Here is a 20,337-nt window from a genome sequence, read left to right as displayed (position 1 = left end):
TTTAAATGGTTTTTGTCCAATATGCTGTGAACATCAATTGTTTTAACCCTGGATCCCTTGTTAGGGGATCCCTCAATTTCTCTTTTTAAGCCCAAGCTCAATTTCTCTTTTTAGGTCCAACGAGTCTTCTCTGGAGAATTCTCCCCTTAGGAAATCATTTAGATCAAAATTCTTTTACTTTTGGATCCTTTCTCTAACAATTCCTCTTTTAATGTTATTTTAAGCTTCAAAATGAGAACTAACACCTTAAGGAGAAAGGTGGTGGTGGTGTCAGCAATCCTGAAAAGGGGGTGGTCACCAAGGTAAAATAGCATTCACAGTCCAGAGGTGGTGCTGCTAGACATCCTACTGCAGTGAGTAGCAACTGGGGTCTGAAAAGCTCCTGAGCAGCCATCTAGCATGCGTCTATGCACCTCTCCCTGGCAGAGGAAGAAGGCGAAGGAAATTGAAGATGCATGGGAACGAGTCCACTGTTCTAGTGGCCTCAGTGGCCTATCAGTCTCCACACATGTTCCTGAAGAACTAGAGGGTACCTGGAGACTGCTACCAACTGCTCTGCAAGGTCCTGAATAAAGCAGGAGAAAGCGTGAAGCTCAACATGCAACCCACAGAAATGGGAGAGAGAGTACAAGAGACAGCCCATAGAATGGGGGGGGGGGGGGGAAACAAACTCTTCATCCGTTCTGGAGGTTCAAGTCTCATCTTCCTTTTTTTACAAGGAGTTGTGTCATCTGTGTTTCACAGACGTTGATTTTAACAGATGTAGAAGTCTAGGTTCTCATCTACATTTTTGTTTCTCCAGGATCTATAGTCTAGTAATCTGTCAGTGAGTTAACATCACACTTCTTCCTTATGCTTCAGCAATACTGAAGGCAAGGTGGAGTTTGTAGTCTAGTCAACACGTTACCCCCTCGCCAACCAGCACCTTTCCCATGAGCACCCACTCTTCCTACGGCAGGAGGTGTGTAGGGTGGGAAGAAGGGAATTTCTGTAGGCTAAAGAAGGTACTTTTTCTATAAGAAGGTACTTTTTCTATAAGGTACTTTTTCTATAAGTACTACACAAAGAAGTAGTCCATTCGATTCTATTTCTGTAGTGAATTACATTTATTTTCTCCATGCCTCAAGTTAGTATGTGTTCCAGACCCTGCTGCTCTTTGCCTTCAACTAGTGAGAAAATTCAAATAAAATTAGGCTTATAAAAATAAGCCTAAAGACCTAAGGGCCACCTAAGGATAATTTTCACATACAAGGGCACAGCAATATTTGTAACTGAATGTAAAAAGAATCTTTAATTGCCAAAGCTTTGTTGTAAGCAGTATCCCTAAGTTTGTCCTGTTAGGTATTAAATTTATAATTATATTTTGTTACAAAGTTGCTAGCTAACCTCCCTATGGGTTTACATTAAATTTATCCAATGAATTTAGTCTTTCTCCAGGGTTCTGAAAGATAATCTAAAAGAAAACAACTTTATAATTTAAGTGACTCTGATAAGGATTCTGGACCAGAGCCACTCAGCAGGCTAGCTGAGGTGATGAGGTGACTTGGTGTGCTGGTCAGGCCAGGCAGACCTATTTCTCCAACACCGTGCGATCACTTTGTGATACCCATGGATTTCAGGGGAAGTGGGGGGCTGCAGTTTGCTCACATGATGTACTGAAACTCCTCCCAATAAAAGCTCTCGATACTGAAACTCCATGGGTTTCCTGGTTGGTGTTGATGCACATGGTGGGTAGCACGTCCTCTGGGTCATGGAAACTCTCCAACGGGGACCACCCTGCCAGACCAAGGGTCCATCCAGTACATTTCTTTTCATGCTGTATCCATAGGACTCAAGACTAGGAGGCCAGTAAGTCATTCCAGTAAATCATCACACCTACAGGGTTAGTTGCAGCTAGCAGGTCAGAAACAGAGGAGCCAAGGGAAGCAAGCCCCCAAGTTTGCAGTTAGCATCCTGTGAAGGAAAAGGAAACCCTGAAAGCTGTTAGCCAGAAGATCAAAAGTGAAAGAGAGCTGGGGGCAGACCCAGAGACTTTCAGCTGACATCGAAGTCTGGGCTGCAGTGTCCTCTAACTTGGGAAACCTGACCTAGCTCCAGGGCTTCCAACTCATTCAGTCTGGCTTGGCTCCCTGCTGAGAATTTACATTTCTACTTCAGAGACAAGGCAAATTCTTAGCAGGGACCTGAGCTGGAATAAACCAGTTCCAAGCAGTACCTACCTCTGGGTAGCTAGACTAAGAGAAAGAAAGGCTGCAAGGGCACCTGGTGTCAGAACAAAACAAAGAAGTGAAAAGGTGGGGATTTGACTTCCACACTCTCCCACCCACAAACTAGAACGATCCAGTACTGCAGGGTGATGGGGCTGAGTGTGGAAACTGGTGGAGAAGATGATGCCAAGATAACGGATGAAATGAGAGAGGAGTGGGGAGGCCCTGACTCTGCTTGGTTCTCCCACGTACAGAGCTCCAGGCGACGTTCTGGGAGATGAACGTAGGCATCAGAAAGAAAACTGAACACAGAACCAGAAAGACACGTACAGTTTCGAGAGATAAACCTTAAAGCCAATGGCACAGAACCTTAATAGTCATGCCTCTCCAACAGATGGTGCTGGAACAATTGGACAGTTACAGGCAAAATAAAATGAACTTAAATCTAATAGGCTTGGATATATCAATAATAACTCACGATAAAAAGAAACAAGCTAAAAACAACAAAACAGTATGGAAAAAAAAACTTTAAATGCACATGGCTGACAGAAACCAGCCTGAAAGGGGTATATACTATCTGATTCCAATCATATGATAGTCTGGAAAAGGCAAAAAATAAAAGTAAAAAGACCAGAGGTTTCCAGGGGGTGGGAAAGAGGAGAGGAGGGATAAACACAGGGGATTTGCAGAGCAGTGCAGCTGGTCTGTATCAATGCAATGGTACATACATTGGCTTCACACATTTACCAAAACACAGACGGCTTGTACAACACAATGAATTCTAGTGCAAACTAAGGGCTTTGCTGTGTATAATGTATAAGTGTCAATTATAATAGATATATCACACAAGTGTAAGCCAGTAAGAAAAGATGTATTAAGAGCTGTGTGGGATGGGCTGGGGGTGTTTACATGTGGGCGCTCTGCACTTTCTGTACAATTCATCTATAAACCTAAAATAACTCTTAAAAAAACAACCTATTAATTAAAACATTTAACTATAAATATCAATCCAATTAGAAAACAGTTTAAAGAAATGAAGAGCCATTTCCCCCCAAAGAATATAAAGTTCTAAAGAAGCCCACGATAGATATTCAACATAGGTAGAACATAGCAGGGAGGTACAAGTTAAAAGCCCCAGTGGGGAATCGCTATATCCTGGCAGAATGGCTAAAAGAAAAACAAGCTGCAGCCCCTACACTGGATCACTCAGACATAAGAGATGGTAATGCCACTCTGGAAACAGTTCAGCAATTTCTAGAATAATAGTAATAATGTGGTTACCATACGATCCACAATCCCAATGGAAACATCTACACAAAAACCTCTGCCCAGGTGCTCGTAGCAGCTTTGTGGGTAATTCACGCAGACTGGGAACACCAAGAACACGACTCAGCAACAAAAAGGAGCTCACCACAGTGATATACAACAACTCGGATGCCTCTCCATGGGAACTAGAGTGAGCGAAACAAAGTCCACTCCTAAAGGTTACACGCTGCCACTTACGGACGCCCAGGGACAGCCAGGGACAGCCAGGGCAAGAGCACTACAAAGAAGAGGAGATGCTTTGAAGAGCAATCTTGTAGCATTGCCACTGTTCAAAACCAGAGTGTGCGTTATAGACACTGACTTTGGCAACACACACACAGCCTCACGAATTACAGTACAGTTATGGAAATCTGAGTAAGATCTGTGGAGTATTTCAGTGTCAGTATTCTGGTTGTGATATCAGACCACTGTGCTACCACTGGAGAAACTGGGCATGGTGTACAAGGCATCTGTTATTTCTTAAACTGCATGGGGACCTACAAGTATCTCATTAAAATGTTCAATTAAAAAACACAAACAATGGAATTGATGAAATCATCTAGGGAGAAGATTGGAGGGGAGGGACACGGAGGAAGGCTCCGGAGCCAAACTCGGAAGGTCTCCAGCTTAAAGATGTTAAATAAATGGCAAATAAACAAGGACATGAAATGCTAGTGGGAGAGACTATGAAGAGGTGGTCATGAGCCAAGGAAGGATTCTTTAATGTTCCCGAGAAGTCTGATAACAGATATAAGAACAATTGCGAAGGGACCTGGTATTACTAGCATGGAAATGCCCACTGGCAATAATAATTTTGAAGAAACAGTATTATCTGAAGTCAGCCTAGCGAGGGCTGACCATTGAATAGAAGAGCCTGGGTGTGCACATTCTGCTGGGAGGAATTTCATAAAACAGTATAGCTACTTTGGAAAGCAATTTGAGAGTTCATCGATAAACACCACCAAGAGGTTTCTTTCTGTTCTCTGGTCATGTAATCTAAACTAGTCTCCCAAGCAATGAGTTAGAAGCCAACCTAGTGCCCATGAAGCAAGTATCACCCACTTTATATGTAAGTCTTTTTGTTGTTAATCATTTTATTAGGGGCTCATACAACTCTTATCACAACATACATACATCAATTGTGTCAAGCACATTGGTACATATGTTGCCCTCATCATTCTCAAAACACCTACTTTCTACTTGAGCCCTTGGTATCAGCTCCTCATTTTTCCCCTCCCTCCCCACTCCCCTTCTCCCATGAATCCTTGATAATTTATAAATTATTATTTTGTCATATCTTACACCATCCGATGTCTCCCCTCACCCACTTCTCCGCTGTCCGTCCCCCAGGGAGGAGGTTATATGTAGACCTTGTGATCTGTTCCCCCTTTCTCCCCCACCTTCCCTCCACCCTTCCAGTATCGCCACTCTCACCACTGGTCCTGAGGGGTTCATCTGTCCTGGATTCCCTGTGTTTCCAGTTCCTATCTGTGCCACTGTACATCCTCCCGTCCAGCCGGATATATAAGGTAGAATTGGGATCATGATAGTGGGGGGGAGGAAGCATTCAAGAACTAGAGGCAAATTGTATATTTCATTGTTGCTACATCGTACGCTGACTGGCTCGTCTCCTCCCTGCAGCCCTTCTGCAAGGGGGATGTCCAACTTCCTATAGATGGACCCTGGGTCCCCACTCTACACACACACTCATTCACATCTTAAGAACTACTTCAACAGAGAAAACCTCACCTGAGCTGGTGTCAGCTTCTCAAGAGAGGGACGGAAGGAGAAGACCATTCAGTTGCTGCCATACAATTCTGTGCTAAGGTCACCCCAAATCTACAGACACTCTTTCGAGAGTGATGTAAACCTCACTGAAAATTCCAGTCGATTTCAAGTCAAAGTGTACATGTCTCAGAGAAGGTGATCACGTTTCTTGTTGATGGGAAGTCGGGTAGAGCAACATCCCATCAGAGTTCTCTTTACCTGGTTTCTGTCGAGCCTTTGGTGACGCACACCATGTGCTAGACTTGGGACTTTAGAGCCCTTTGAGGGGCACAACCTTCATAGACCACACCTGAAGGACTTGATGCGGAAACCCCAGTAAGCAAAGGGCTTTACCTCAAATTCACTTGTAGCATATTTAAGGAACTGATGGACGCCCTTAGACTTAAGGCTGAAGTGTCCCGGCGTGAGAAGGAGCAGATGGCTGCTATCCCAAGGTTATGGAGGAGGCGGTCACTGAGCTTTGGTTCAGATCTCTTGCTCTAAGGGTGCCCAATGAGTGGTGATCCAGGACTACCATATAGCTACTATTTTAATGCTCCCCTGGCTTTCTTATTGCATGTTTTAGTGTGGTAGTCTTGGTTCTTTCTGTCTTTGTCAATAAGCATTACTGAAAGTTTTGCCCTCTCACCAACCCCCATTGTTCATGTGAACAGTGTTCAGTCACTTAAGCATTTAATCTGAACCAGTAAATAATTAACCAATTTCAGCCTGAAGCTGGCCTATAGGTGTATAATTTCCTTTTCGCAACAGTATTCTAAATTCTTAACATTGCTTAAATTAATGACACTTATCAATAGAATTACCTTAAGTCCCAGGAGTCTACAGTAGACTAAGTAATTAAGTTTTGGGGTAGTCAAAAGTCATGGGAATATTTTACTGAACAGGGTGTTAGTGCCTCGAACCCCTACATTGCTCAAGGGCCAATTTTACTTTCCTAGAAGCTTGAAGAGCAATTTGGATAAATCAGAAGCTGATTAGTTATTCAAATAATTCATCTGAATAATAGGAATAATAACCTCATATGCTGGCCAATTTTACTTCAAAATTTTAGGTAACCTAGTGGAAATATTTATATACATTCATTCAGAAGTTACTAATCCTTTCCTTGATCTTTTTTGCCCGTTTGGATAAAAGAACAGAAAATAGCTCCTATAACGAGCAATCAGATCCTTGGTATAGGGGAATCACTAGTTTATAACTTTATTTAAACTATAAGTCCTAAGTTATATTTGGAAAATATTGGATTTTTAAATAATGAAATGTTAAACAGAGGTCACTAAAATCTCCAACCATAAACAGCACATTGATTTAAAGCAATGGTTCTCCAAGTGTGGTCCCCAGACTATCAAGAGCAGTTTGACCTGGGAACCCCTTAGAAGTGCAGTGTCGGGGTCTTATCCAAGCCTACTGAATCAAGAAGGCCTAGAGGCGTAGCAATCTGTGTTTTAACTCGCCTACCAATGATGACAGTGATGTTCAGGTCAAAGCAAACTACCACATCAACTTACCCTCCTGAGAGAACAGGTAACACCACGCGAACAAATGGAGGATCGAATGGGAAGTTATCCTAGAAGGTAAATAAGCAAGCATTAATCTTAAGACATTCTTAATACTCTCTTATTTAGAAGATACTTCACTAGAACTGTAACTGTGACCCAGAAATTCCACTCTTAGGTATCTAGGTATATATGACCCCAAACGACTGGAGAACAGACTCAGACAAAAGCTTCTTCAACAGTGTTCAACTAGTCCCATTACAAGTCTTGGCCCCGTCTCCTACGAAGCCTTTTGCAAGCTGAGATGGTATAAAGTGAAGCAGCACCTGCCAGTCATGTATATGGGAATGTTTTCAACACTCCTGACTGCAGTCCAGACACACTGTTGCTAAAGGTGAAGACGGGAGAGAAAAACCAAGCAGGCAAAAGTCCTGATTTTAGATCCAGAGAGAAAGTTCCACATCTTCTGAAACCTACTTGAATTTCTGGCAGTTCCCTGGCTATGATCGTCAATAAAATTTTGCTGTGTGTGACACTGGTGATATTGTTCCACAACTTCCCCACTTTGTTCTTTCCCCTATCTTTGGAAGGGGCACAAATATGGAACTCTTCCAGTCTGTTGGGCAAGTAGTTTGTCTGCCTAAGGGAAAAATGTTTAAAAATTCCCAAACCCCCCAAAATAACCTAACACCTACCAAAAACACATAAAACCTAGACTAACACTGACATACCATCCACACAGAGGTCAGAGCTACGGTGCCTTGGTACTGCGAGCAGTTCCTGGCAGAGCCCACGGTGAGGCTTCTTTGCTGATCAGGAAGGAAGTGCACTGCCTGGATAATGGATCACTGCTAGCTTCACTGAACTGTTAAAGCTAAAATTCTCTTTGGATCTCCTTTGTTTTGCAAAAATAGGTGTCTTTCATAAAAGCCAAGTGGACTATGGAGGACTTTCAAAAGAGTGGATATAGCCTATAGCTAAAAAAGCTGGAAACAATTTAAATGCCTATCAATAGAATAAACAACCTGTAGTACGGACATACAGAATACGCATCAGCAGTAAGAAGAATGAGTCTTAATATCACGTTACAATTCAGACAGAACTTGAAACCACTCTGCTAAGTGAAATAAGTCAATCACCAAAGTACAAACACAGTATGACTGTCTAATCTGCATAAAAGACGACTGTATAGAGACCGAAGCCTCTTAGCAGTTACCAGGAGAGGGAAAAGGGGGACAAGCAGGAGGGGGAGGGGGAGCACTTGCTTCTGGAGAATTGAGTTTCAATCTATACTGATGGAAAAAAATCAAGTTTGTTAATAGTAGTGGTACAACTGATTACTGTAATTGCTGTCAATAAGTTGTGCGCCTGTAAAAAGTTGAATTGGCAAAAGCTATGTGATAGATTTACCTGAAAACAACATCAAAGAAAGAAGCTGCTAAGGTTGTTTATGTACAACCTCAAACCTCATAGGATTCAGTTTTTGGTCTGGAGGTTTAGGGTCATGGTATTTTGGGATATCCCTGTTAACATCTAATGTTTCTGTTCTATGTTCTAATCCATTCTATAGTGCCAGGATAGTCAAAACTTGCAAGCAGCCATCTAAGGCACAATCACTGGTCACGATCCACCTAGAGCAAAAGTGGAAGAAAATGGGCCAGCAAAGGGAAATGGTTAGTGCAGCTACACGGCTCAGTGAAAAACTGGATGTGCCCGCTGCCCTCCCTGACAGTTAGATAAAAGATTCTCAAATTCTCATCAACTCCAGGCTTTTAGGAGCCACTGAAGCTGCACAAATCACTGTAACTATAGCCCTGAGATCTTCTTTACACTAACGTTCTCTTAAAAGTTCCCCTAAAATTCCCTTAAGACCAAACCAAACTTTCATGAAAAAATAAAAGATAATGAAATAAAAAAACAACTCCCAAGCTTAATCATATTAGTCTTGAGTATCATACTCGTCTAAGAACCATAATATAGAGTAACATAGCTGTGGTAGTGACATCATCTGTTGACAATTTGAGACCTAAGAGTGAAGGGGTGGAGTCTAGCCTGTCAATCAAGTCACAGCTAAATGACCCCATTTGGAGGCGCAGAGGAGATAAATAGTTCCCTGGAGGCAGGACACTCACACACTCCCTGAGAGGCATTCCTGTTGACAAGCCACGTGGAGAGAGTCTGATGGAGCCACAGCCCTGGAGTTGAGTGAAGAGCGATGTTAGTGCTGAGATACATCTACCACCACTAGATCCACAAGACTTTCCACCCACTGGCCTGTTACCTTCCTGACCTTCCATCAGTGCATGTTACGTGAGTCTGAAGAGGACTTTATAGACTGGTATCAGACATATGGGCTAATATTGTCTATATGGACTTGATCTGGACTGGGCTGGAATATTTTCTCAATATTCAATTGCTCTTGTATATAAAGCTCTTATACACATATGAGTGTCTCTGGATTTGATTCTCTACTCAATCCTGACTAAAACAATATCTATATAAGATAAAAGTCGCAAGAGGAACTTGAAAGATGAGCTATAATCCTTAGAAGCTCAGCGAGTTTATGTTAATCAGGGAGGAACCATGCAGAATGTAATCACTATCACTGAATGTGCCTGCAGAAACTGTCTAGCTGGTGTATGTTTTGCTGTGTATATTCTCCACAGCAATAAGATAAATAAAAGTGTACATTTTATTGTCCGATAGCAGGGCCATAAAAGCAAAAACCTATGCTGACAATGCTCTGTCATTCAAACCATCCACTGTCTGTGAAGTAAAAGGGGGATGACTAAGAACTCAGACACTGAGTAGGATTCACAGGCTCAGGGCCCACCCAAGAGCAGGACCTGACAAATCTCCCACAACTTAGGCTGTGAACCTGAAGGGCAAGTAGTGTACACTGTCCTGACAGACGAGGAATGGAGTCTAGTTTTAAGTCACTTCAATCCCTCGTTGGATTAGGTGATCCTGGGTTGCTGGGGCCCGGGCCCCTGGCAGAGGCAGATTAGGAGTCCTCTTTGGAAAGCAGTATCATCCAAGGCTTCAAGTTACCTCAGTGATTTTTCATATTTGACGTCTATCACTAAAAACAGTCAGCCATATGAGACAGACAATACAACCGGAAAACAAGTAACAAAGACACAACACCACAAGGAATCAGGATAATAAAATGATCAAACATTCTAATAACTACTCAGAATATGTGCAAGGAAAGACAAGATTCAAAACTCTTCCAGAGACCTACTAATTATAAATAATGAACCATGTAGAAATTCAAAAGGTAAAAATAGAGAAACTGAAGTTAGGAAGTTAAGGTGCTTACATCATGGCACAGACTTAGCTAAAAGGAATGTAGTAAACTGGGAAATAGGTCAGAAAATGTCCCGTGTAAAAGAGAGGTAAAAAGACAGAGGTTGTAAACCCAGAGACTAAAATGGGGTTGAACGTCACCACGCTTTACATTTTTGCCTTTAATTATATTTATCAAAGCAAGTCATTAAGGTGTACAAAATTGAAAATTTAGAATTCTTTTGGATGATATGTTAGGGGCTGGCTCCCCTCACCCAGAATCTCAGTCATTTACCTCTCAAATCATCCCCTCCCTGAAGCTCTATCGAGAGCAGAGAAAATAATGAAAAACTACCTGGAGTCACATGTCATCCAGTTCCTGGCCAGTGTATCCTATCTCCTTAAGATACATCCCCAAGGACAAAGCGGCAGAGGAAGGGCACACTGTGGGATTCAAAGGTACCGATAATGTCCTATTTCTTAAGTTTGGTGTTGGGCATATGACCATCTCACTGCCAGCTCTGGAGGACAGGTGTAATGGCCCCTATGAGTTTCTGAGACTGTGACTCTGCAGAACTGAAAAGCCCTGCCTTTTCCCATGGAGCACCTGGTGGTTTCAAATTGCTGGCCTAACAGGTAACCACCACACCACCAGGGCGTCTCCCCTATGAAGATAGGACTGTACATTATTTAGTGCGTTCAGGTTAAAAGAATTATTTCGATTATGTATGTTTTTAAAGTAACCTACTTGGTTGTTGTTGTTATTTTTTTTATTTGCCTGGGCATTTCATTCATCTTCAATATAAATAAATTGAAATACAAAGTCATTAGAATCTTTAACAAATCTATGTCTGAATTATACTACAGGAAAACTAATTGACAACTGCAATAAAAGTTTCCACACTAACCAAATTGAGGGGAAATACTGATACTTAGACTATTTCAATACTGTTAAATAATCCTAAGTGAAAATATATCCTGAAACAAAAAAACACACAGAGACTGAGTAAGAAGCTCCATTACTGCCATTCTTCTTCAGTATAAAGAAAATATTCTTAAGTCTTGGTTTTCTTCCTTCAAAACACCTCTACTCTTACTGTGTTCTACTATCACTGCCCTAGAGCAGATCTTCATTACTCTTTATCCAGATTCAATGTCCCGCAATGACACTACTTTTATTTTGTTGCTGAAAGCATAAGCATTATTAAAAATGAAATTGAAAGCCTAACAGATTAATTTGCACGAAAACTCCTAGCATCTCTTTGGAGCATTACGGTGAGACCTCATACACTTCATCAGAAAGTGTCTCCAAAGCTCCACAGCAGCGGTTCTCAACCTGTGGGTCGCACGACCCCTTTGGGGTCAAATGACCCTTTCACGGGGATCGCCCAATTCATAACAGTAGCAAACTTACAGTTATGAAGTAGCAATGAAAACAATTTTATGCGAGAGAGAAGAAAGAAAAAATAATGTTATGGTTAGGGGGGGTCACCACCACATGAGGAACTGTATGAAAGGGTCGTGGCAGGAGGAAAGTTGAGAACCACTGCTCTACAGCCTTCACCACACAGATTCCCGTCTGATCAACTACAGGTTCTTGAAGAACACATCATATTTAAATGTTTATGCATAGTCAATCCTCTATAGCACCTGACATGCTGAAAAGTCTACAAATTAAAGTAAAAATAAAATCTGCAAGACAATTGTTGCATTAACTTTTCTTCTCAACTGAAAATTTATCAAAAAGAAGCTTCACATAATTCAAATAGAATTCCTTAGAAACACTTCCTAGATTTTTCTGAATAACCAGTCACCACTGAGTTGATTCAGACTCAGTGTCCCTGTAAGCCAGAGCAAAACTGCTCCATCCACCATTCCAGGTAGTAACCTTTAGGGAAGCAGAATGCCACAACACTGATTCCATTCAACTGGAATTTAAGAGTGTCACCCGACAACTTGTGGGTTGCTCAGGCGTCTGGGTGAACAGCAAAAAAGGCTATTAGTGAATTGGCTGGCATGACTGATTCTAATCCAAAGGGAAACTGAGCTGATATTAGCTAATGCAAGTAAGGAATATGTTTGGAATACAGAAAATCCTTCAGGAAGTCTCTAGTACTATTACAACCTGTGATTTAAATCAATGGAAAATTACAGCAAGTCAATGCCAATATGACTTGATAATCAAGACACTTTGGGAATGAACATTTGGGTCACCGGGCAAAGAACCCCAACCAACTGCGGGATGTGCAGAGGGCAACGAGCACATGGAATGAGTGGTGGAAGAAGGTAGCTCTAAATACCACTTGTGACCATGAGACCAGTTGTAAAATGAGGACTGCTTTTCTATTTTTATTTGTTTTATATACCTGTGAGTTTATATATAAAATACTTTTGTTATTCCCTCCCTTAACTCATTGCTAATAAAGTATAAGACGTAAATGGGTCTAGGGTGTTGTTAACTACAGATGCTAACTGTATCCTATTAGTTGCAAGCATGACTTTAACACTGTATTTAGAGATGAATGATTTAAGGAGATGTGTACAGTGCCAAGTTAACAAGAGTGGGTTATGGTTAATGTTCTATGTCTACTGCTCTAAGCACTAAACACATCTTCTTAAATCATTCTAAAGATGATAACATCATACTTAGATCTAACATGATACAATCAACATCTGACTGACATTTTATGTTCTCATGTAAGGGGCGTTTCCTTGGGGAGGTGGCCTGCATGCACCATGTATGGATGTACTGCCAAAGTGTGCTCTCTTGATTCTGAATTGAACTCATCATCCTCTGACCTCTGACTTGCTGAATGGAGGTCAATCCCTGCAACCACGAGTCGGGATAAGCCTCCAATGTGATACCTGACCTTCCCATGTCGGGCTCATCAGCGTCAGGAACGATCTATCACCCTGCTTTTACTCCCCTAAGGACACAGCCCAGTGTAGCATCTTCTACTTTACCAACTAATGCGGAATTACTCCCCAAAGCAGTCGTACTCCCATTGGAAGCACATGAAAGTGCCACTGACATTTTCTTACCTTAAAAGAGAAGTTAAGCAGAATATACTCTATGCCTTCTCTTTCCTTTAAGATTTGAAGATCATTGTGCAAAGGACTATCAGGGTCAACCCTGAGAATCATGAAACAAAAAACAGTTTAAAGTTTGTAAAAGAATTTCAAAAGTAAACCAAATCAGGGACAGGGTGGGATTGGAAAATAAATAAAATAAACCAACAGCTAAAAAGGTTGCTCCCTGAGGTAAATTCCACACCACTGTTCTAAAGCTGCTTTTTTCCACAAGAAAAATAAGTCACTATGGCCCCAGGTCCTCAGGAATAAATACCCAAAGAGGGATTATAGTATTATAAATCTATTCTGATAAAGGGATTAAAATTGAGCAGTCTTTCTAAAAGAAAAAAGTCATAGACATATGCAAACAGTTTTCTCAATAATCTTTTTCCTTTTTTTAACTCTACTTCCCTAAATTTGTATTATACTAGACAGAAGTTCAAAGAAAAGAATTGCCCCCCCCCAAAAAAAAAGAGGACCTCATGCAGAGGGCTTCAGTGGAGAGCAAACGCTTTGAGAGTGATTAGGGCAAAGAATGTACGATGTGCTTTATACAATTGATGTATGTATATGTGTGGATTGTGAGTTGTATGAGCCCCTAATAAAATGTAAAGAAAAAAAAGAAAATGATTAGGGCAAAGAATGTACAGATGTGCTTTATACAACTGATGTATGTGTATGCATGGATTGTGATAAGAGTTGTATGAGCCCCTAATAAAATGTTTAAAAAAAAAAAGAAAAGAATTGCCACAGACTAAGAGAATAAGACAACTCACATATCATAAGCAATTGCTCGATACACAGGTTCTCCTCAAATCCCTTAGTTAAACGCATAACCTGGGTATCACAGTCAATCTCCTTGTTAATACTAAACACACTCCCCTCCACCCCCCTTAACTTCCACTCTTCTCTCACTGCTTCTAGGAAACATTTATCCACAGTGGTTTTTCCTCCTTCCTGTTTCTTCTAGGCCTCAGACATGTACATGCTAGCCATCTAAAATCAATTTCTATCGTGATGGGGTCTAAAGTTTTAAATAACTACTCCACTGTTTACAGGTATCATACTGGGGTTTTAAAAAAATCTCCATTTTAATACTCTGTCATTGCAAGAAGTGGGTTAGCACAAATAAGTCACTTACTTTTGCAGTTTAACATGCCAGTCATATAAACTGTCATTTATGAGTTCCACTGAATAAATCCCTGTCAAGATATAGGGCAAATTATTTAAGCTTCATTTGAACAACTATTAATTTAACTGTATGTAACACTAAATAGCCAACGAAAACTAGAAATTTTGCTATTAAAATAAAAAAACAACCAAGTTATAATAATTTTTCAACTGGATCTGAATATCTACACCATTAACAGATAATCAAGGGCACTACACCAAGAGGGTTTTAAATGACCCAAGAAATTGCTTACCCGTTGGGAGGGATAAATAGACCACACAAAATCATGTGTATTTATAATTATTTCATAAGCAAATAATTCTATGTGACTGGAATCCTATTATGTTTCATATTCTGCTTTCTTTAAATTTCAAAGACATAGTTCTATATTTTATTAGTATATTTTAAGTCTACACCAATCTTATTAACAACTTCATAGTAATTTATTTTATGAACATATCACTTAACCAATGCCATTTAATATATGACTTAACTTTTTTTCTACTATAATCCTGAGATGAGTAAGTCATTATTAAATATTTAAAGATAAACCAGCACACAAATATTAACACAATTATTTCTACAGATAACCTTACAGAACTTAGTACAAGAAAAGGACATCCACTTTTGCTTAATACAATGAAAGACAGCACATTTCTTTTAGCTGAGGGACAAGTTTGACCATCTTGTATTTTATAAAGCAGAGTTGTTCATTCTTGAGAATTCCTAAATGCTCATATCTCATCACACAAACGAAAGGTCGGCTTGTATGTAATACAGTTAGAATCCCTGTCACAATATAAGAGAGTGCCACTGAGTCCTTTCCAACTCCCACAGACCCTACAAAGGTGGAGTGGAACGGCCCTTTGCATTCCCATGACTTAAAATCTTTTACAGAAGTAGGCCGCCTCCTCTCTACGTCGGCTTCCATGGGTGTGGACTGTGGACCACACTAAAGCGAAAGCCGCATCAACGTATACAGTTGATTATGTTGTTTTCCAGAAAGGGTGAGAACAACCATAAAAATGAACTGCACAATAACAAAGTAAACTATATTCACTTTGAAAACCGAGAGAATACTTGTGCTTTTCCCAGAATACAAGCATAAGATTCATCGCCATCAGGAATAAGATACCTATTTTAACCCACCCACCCTCCTGACCCAAGGCATTATTTTCAATTGCCTCATATGTAGCTGTAAGTTGGACATTGACTAAGGAAGACTGAGGAATCGGAGTATTTGAATTGTGGTATTGGAGAGGATTATTGAAAGTAATATGGCCTGCCAAAAGGACAAACAAATCTGTCATAGAAGTAAGGCCAGAGTGCTTCTTAGAGGCAAGGATGGAGAGACTTTGTCTTACAAACTCTGGACCTGTCCATGGAGAAAGACATCATTCTTAGTAAATAGAGGGGCATTGAGAACGAGGAAGCTGTTCAAGGAGCTAGATGGACACAGTGGCTGCAACAATGGGCTCAACTTTGGAAGGACTGTGAGGATGGGCAGGACCGGGCAGTATTTGTTCTGTTGTGCGTAGGGTCACTGATAGGTCAGAAGCGACTTAATAGCACCTAACAACAATAACAACACATCTTTTGAGAACTTGATTTGAGTGTTACATGCCTAAATCATTTCCCATTCCCTTGCAGTTAGATGGTAAGGAATGACGTTTGTTACGTAAGAACAGGTAGGAGCACAAGGACAAAGGAGGCAACAGAGATCCGAGGTCCTTACCTGCTTTGTAGCTCTGTGATCTGTACATGTCCCTGAGCTCCTTCAGAAGCCTATCTGAAGCCTGCACGGACCCGGACACAGCACCCTGAAACACAAAGCTGGCTGTTGACCCGGGTCTACTGGCTCAACTCATTCAAGATCTAAAGTTTGTCAACCTGAAATAAAAGTTTACAATACAACAGAATATTTTTTTTAAGTTGAAAATTTTAGATACGTAGAATTAAATGAAAGAGTAAAACAACTCAACAGTAGCATAAAATTGGGACAAGGCTGGTTCATTTATTATTTGAGAGTGGAAAAAAAGAAGTCGAGACCAGCATGGGCCCTGAATTAAACTAAAATTTTGTCTGAGTCTGTTCCAAACCCTATCAAATTTTGAAAACACTAAAATCCCTCACCATTAAGAAGACTTCATGCAAAAATGCTACACTGACAGTGTGAAGGCCTAGGCTCTCTGTGAGAACTAGAGAGCAAAGGATCTGCATCCAAGCAAGCGGCGTCACCCATTCTTTCTGAGCTTGGGGGTCTCTCTCAAAATGAACATACGACAACATCTTACCTTAAGACTGGATGGGAATCAAATGTACAGATGCGCTTGACACACGGACGGATGGATGTAGTGTGATGAGAGCTGTACGAGCCCCCAATAACATGATTTAAAAAAAAAAAGACTGAACAGGAATTGAACTATTTATCCTAAGGAAAAAACCTCTTAGGATGCTCTTTGCTTAAAAAACAAAAGCATGCCTCTGACCATGTAAAACTGGGGGTGGGGTGGAGGGGAATCCAGTTTACAAAAAGTCATTTTTAGCTATATGACTTTAGAAGCCCAGTTTTCACATCTTAAAAGTAGCTATTTCATGCACACTAATGAAGAGTAAATGTGAACGTATGTAGACTTAACATACTTCTAGCATGTGGAAGTATTCCATCATTTCTAGTTGTCTTCACTCTGAGCTCAACACATTGAATCATGAAACAAAAAGTAACATTAGGAGTCAAGGTTGGGAACTAGGGAGGGAAAGGGGATTTCAGGCATAACTAGAATGGATTGTGATTGCATGAATATATCATCTTTAGGGAATTTGACCACGGGGGAGGGAGGATATCCAAAGTTGATGTGGGGGTGATTGTACAATTCTCCGTGATATGATTGAATGACTAAACTATTTCATTATATGATATGTAAATTACTTGTGAATAAAACTGCTGGGGGAAAAGTATCATAATTCAGATGTCCCAAACATGAAGAAGGAACAAAAATCAATATGAGAGCTGAGTTAACTTGCTAAATGTCAATTAAATTCATATAGTGCAATTGAAGGCGATCAAGCAATCCACCTGTTTACAACACTTGGCAACTACTTGCATAGCAGTGCATTCTGGCGTTTGAGAACCTGTGCTCTGGACAAAGAGCCCAGCCCTCACATTTCGTGGGGCTGACCCAGAGCCCTGTGACACAATGCAGACATCAGTAAGTGTTGATACAGAGCTGCCACACTGTTACTTAATTTCCTCTACTCTGGGCATCTTACAGACAGCATTTTCATTTTTACTCCAAGGCAATCCGAAAGTTGTTTGGCATCTGTATTTAGAGTTGAGTAAACAGAAACCCCATGGGCACACCATTACCAATTCCAGTGCTCATATCATTCCTCTGGTAGGTCTGCTTGGAATAAAGAGATGCGAGGCCAAAAAGAAGAAGCAGCAGTAGTAGCAGTAGTAGCAGCAGCAGCAGTAGTATTAGTAGTAAAAGCTTGAGAAAACTCAAGTGAAAACTTTCTTTTGGATTACTTAGGATAAGCCAGATGAGAGGTCAGCTTCATGGAGGAAAATGAGTCTGAATTGTATTTTTCAGGATGAACTGAATTTGAACACACAAATCTCCCTCGGGAGGAAGGTAACCAGAGAAACAGCATAAATGGGCTGGAAGGGGTATGGATGCATACAGGGAACAGCAGCTGGTTGCAAATCTCAAGACCATAAACAAGGTAGAAAGTGTCTACGAATAAATGAGAAAGGTAAACTAGGGCAACAAAACAAGTTGCCGAACCCACTGCCAAAGCAGGGATGGTGGTGGGGAGCCAAGTTCATTATCTTAAATAAACATTATATATATTACATTGTATTATATATAATTATATATAATTACATTATATATAATTACGTCACCACAAAAATGGTAGGTCCTGGACATTTCTACACACTTACATTTAGATGGTCTTGCCTTTGAGTCTTCCTAATTTTTTCTAATATTGCCAAATTTTCTTTCTCAATTCCTTCATCCTCTGCCTTTTTACCGCTAATAGGCTCTTCTTCCTTCATCTCATAGTGATCCAAGTCTTCTAGATCCTGCAAAAGACATATAAGTTCACTCAAACTATTTTTCCTCTTGTGCCAAAATTTCAATGATTCCTGGCCAATGAGAAACAGGGGAGAGTGATTATATTTATTCTATGAGACTGAGCTCGACATTCAATTCTAACGGGTCCCAGTATTTTATTTAACAGCTAGACTCTGAGGAAGGCATATTTAGGAGCCTTACAAAGTCACAGCTATTCCCGGGTAAATAGGCTATCTTTAGGAGGAATGTTTGAAACACTGCTGGCAAGTGGTGAAGCTGCACTGGACTACTGACAGCAAATTCAGTGGTTCGAACCCAACAGTCACTCCAAGGGAGAAAGATGCAACATCTGTAAAAAGTAGAGCCTAGGAAACACTATGGGACAGTTCTATCCTGCTCTATAGGGCCACCATGAGTAAGAATAGACTTAATGGCTCTAAGTTTGGTGTTTTGAACTTTTATTTGTATACAGAGCCTTGACTTGTATAGAGTTGATACATTTGTTCTAGTAACTGAATTTCTGGACATCATCTAAAACCTCATCTAAAATGTAGACACAGATTAAACAACCTTAAAGGACTGAAATGCTGAACTCGACGCAATGTCTTGTGAACATTCAACTGCCACAACAATCCACAAAGATGGTGGTCTTACATCCCCCCCTTATGTGAGAAGTGACTGGGGTCTCAGCCAGCAGCCATGGTAAACTATTGGTCTAGTCCCTCTGGAGCAAAAACAGAGTGAAGAAGACAATTTTGTGGGTGAAAAGACATGAATTAACAGTCAGCCACAGCACTAAAAGGACCAAGAACCACTCAGGCATCACTAGCCTGAGGCCAGAAGAAGCAAAAGGTGGCCAGCTACCCCTACTGACCACTGTATTTGGGATCACAATGGAAAATCCTGAACACATAAAAGAAAATTCAAACGATAAAAAAGACCACACTTTCTGGTGTAAGAGAGACTGGTGGCATCCTGAGACTATGGCCCTGAGACAGCCTGCCAACGTGGAACTCAACCCAACTCTGAGGATCTTTTCCTAGTCAAACAACAAGACATTCCGATGACACTCAAGTAACACCAGTGAGGAGTGAGATTCTTGGCTCAATCAGTGATAGGAGACCAACAGGGCAACATTTTTCCAAAAACAAAGTTCAGAAGGCAAGAAGGGCAGGAAAGGAATGGAAACAAGGAACTCGAAGAAGTGAGAAGCATTCTGCCACACTGCGGGGCTATAAGTAATGTCTTAAACCAGGCCTATAAACTGCTGGTTGGCAAATGAATGTGTTCTGTAAACTTTCATCCAAACCACAGTAAAATGCTCATATAAAATTCATTATTACTTTAAAAGGGGAGGGGTCTTGTCAAAATCTGTGATACCCCATTGTAAATTCTTTGTTCTGAGGCGCTGACGCCAAGGGCTCAAGCAGAAAGCAAATGTTTTGAGGATGACGATGGCAACAAATGTACAAATGTGCTTGACACAACAGATGGATGTATGGATTGTGTAAGAGTTGTATGAGCATCACTGAAGACAAAGCAGGTGCATAAGCAAATGTGGTGAAGAAAGCTGATGGTGCCCAGCTATCAAAAGCTATAGCATCTGGGGTCTTAAAGGCTAGAAGGTAAACAAGTGGCCATCCAGCTCAGAAGCAACAAAGCCCACATGGAAGAAGCACACCAGCCTGTGTGATCACGAGGTGCTGAAAGGATGAGTTACCAGGCATCATCAGAACAATCATACCATTGTGAATAAAGGGAAGAGTGGAGTGGAGAACCACAGCCCATCCGTAGGCAACTGGACATCCCCTTATGGAAGGGTCGCAGGGAGGAGACAAGTCAGTCAGGGTATAGTGTAGCAACAATGAAACATACAACTTTCCTCTAGTTCCTAAATGCTTCCTCCCCACCCACTATCATGATCCCAATTC

General features: G+C 40.9%; 1 protein-coding gene across 1 annotated transcript in view; it reads right to left on the bottom strand.

Annotated features, from left to right (window-relative positions):
• The window catches only part of UBE2Q2 (ubiquitin conjugating enzyme E2 Q2), a 71,900-nt gene that overhangs the window by 12,414 nt on the left and 39,149 nt on the right, over positions 1-20,337 (bottom strand). The window contains exons 5-9 of the mRNA XM_075535252.1: positions 18,274-18,414; positions 16,063-16,147; positions 14,298-14,358; positions 13,127-13,217; positions 6,809-6,867 (exon numbers count right to left, since the gene is read on the bottom strand). Of these exons, the coding sequence (XP_075391367.1) occupies positions 6,809-6,867; positions 13,127-13,217; positions 14,298-14,358; positions 16,063-16,147; positions 18,274-18,414 (437 nt within the window). The remainder of the gene's footprint in view (positions 1-6,808; positions 6,868-13,126; positions 13,218-14,297; positions 14,359-16,062; positions 16,148-18,273; positions 18,415-20,337) is intronic.

This window comes from Tenrec ecaudatus, chromosome 17 (genome assembly GCF_050624435.1).
Source record: "Tenrec ecaudatus isolate mTenEca1 chromosome 17, mTenEca1.hap1, whole genome shotgun sequence".
Taxonomy (NCBI): domain Eukaryota; kingdom Metazoa; phylum Chordata; class Mammalia; order Afrosoricida; family Tenrecidae; genus Tenrec; species Tenrec ecaudatus.
Note: the sequence above shows the minus strand (reverse complement) of the source record. Positions and strands in the feature narration are given on the sequence as shown.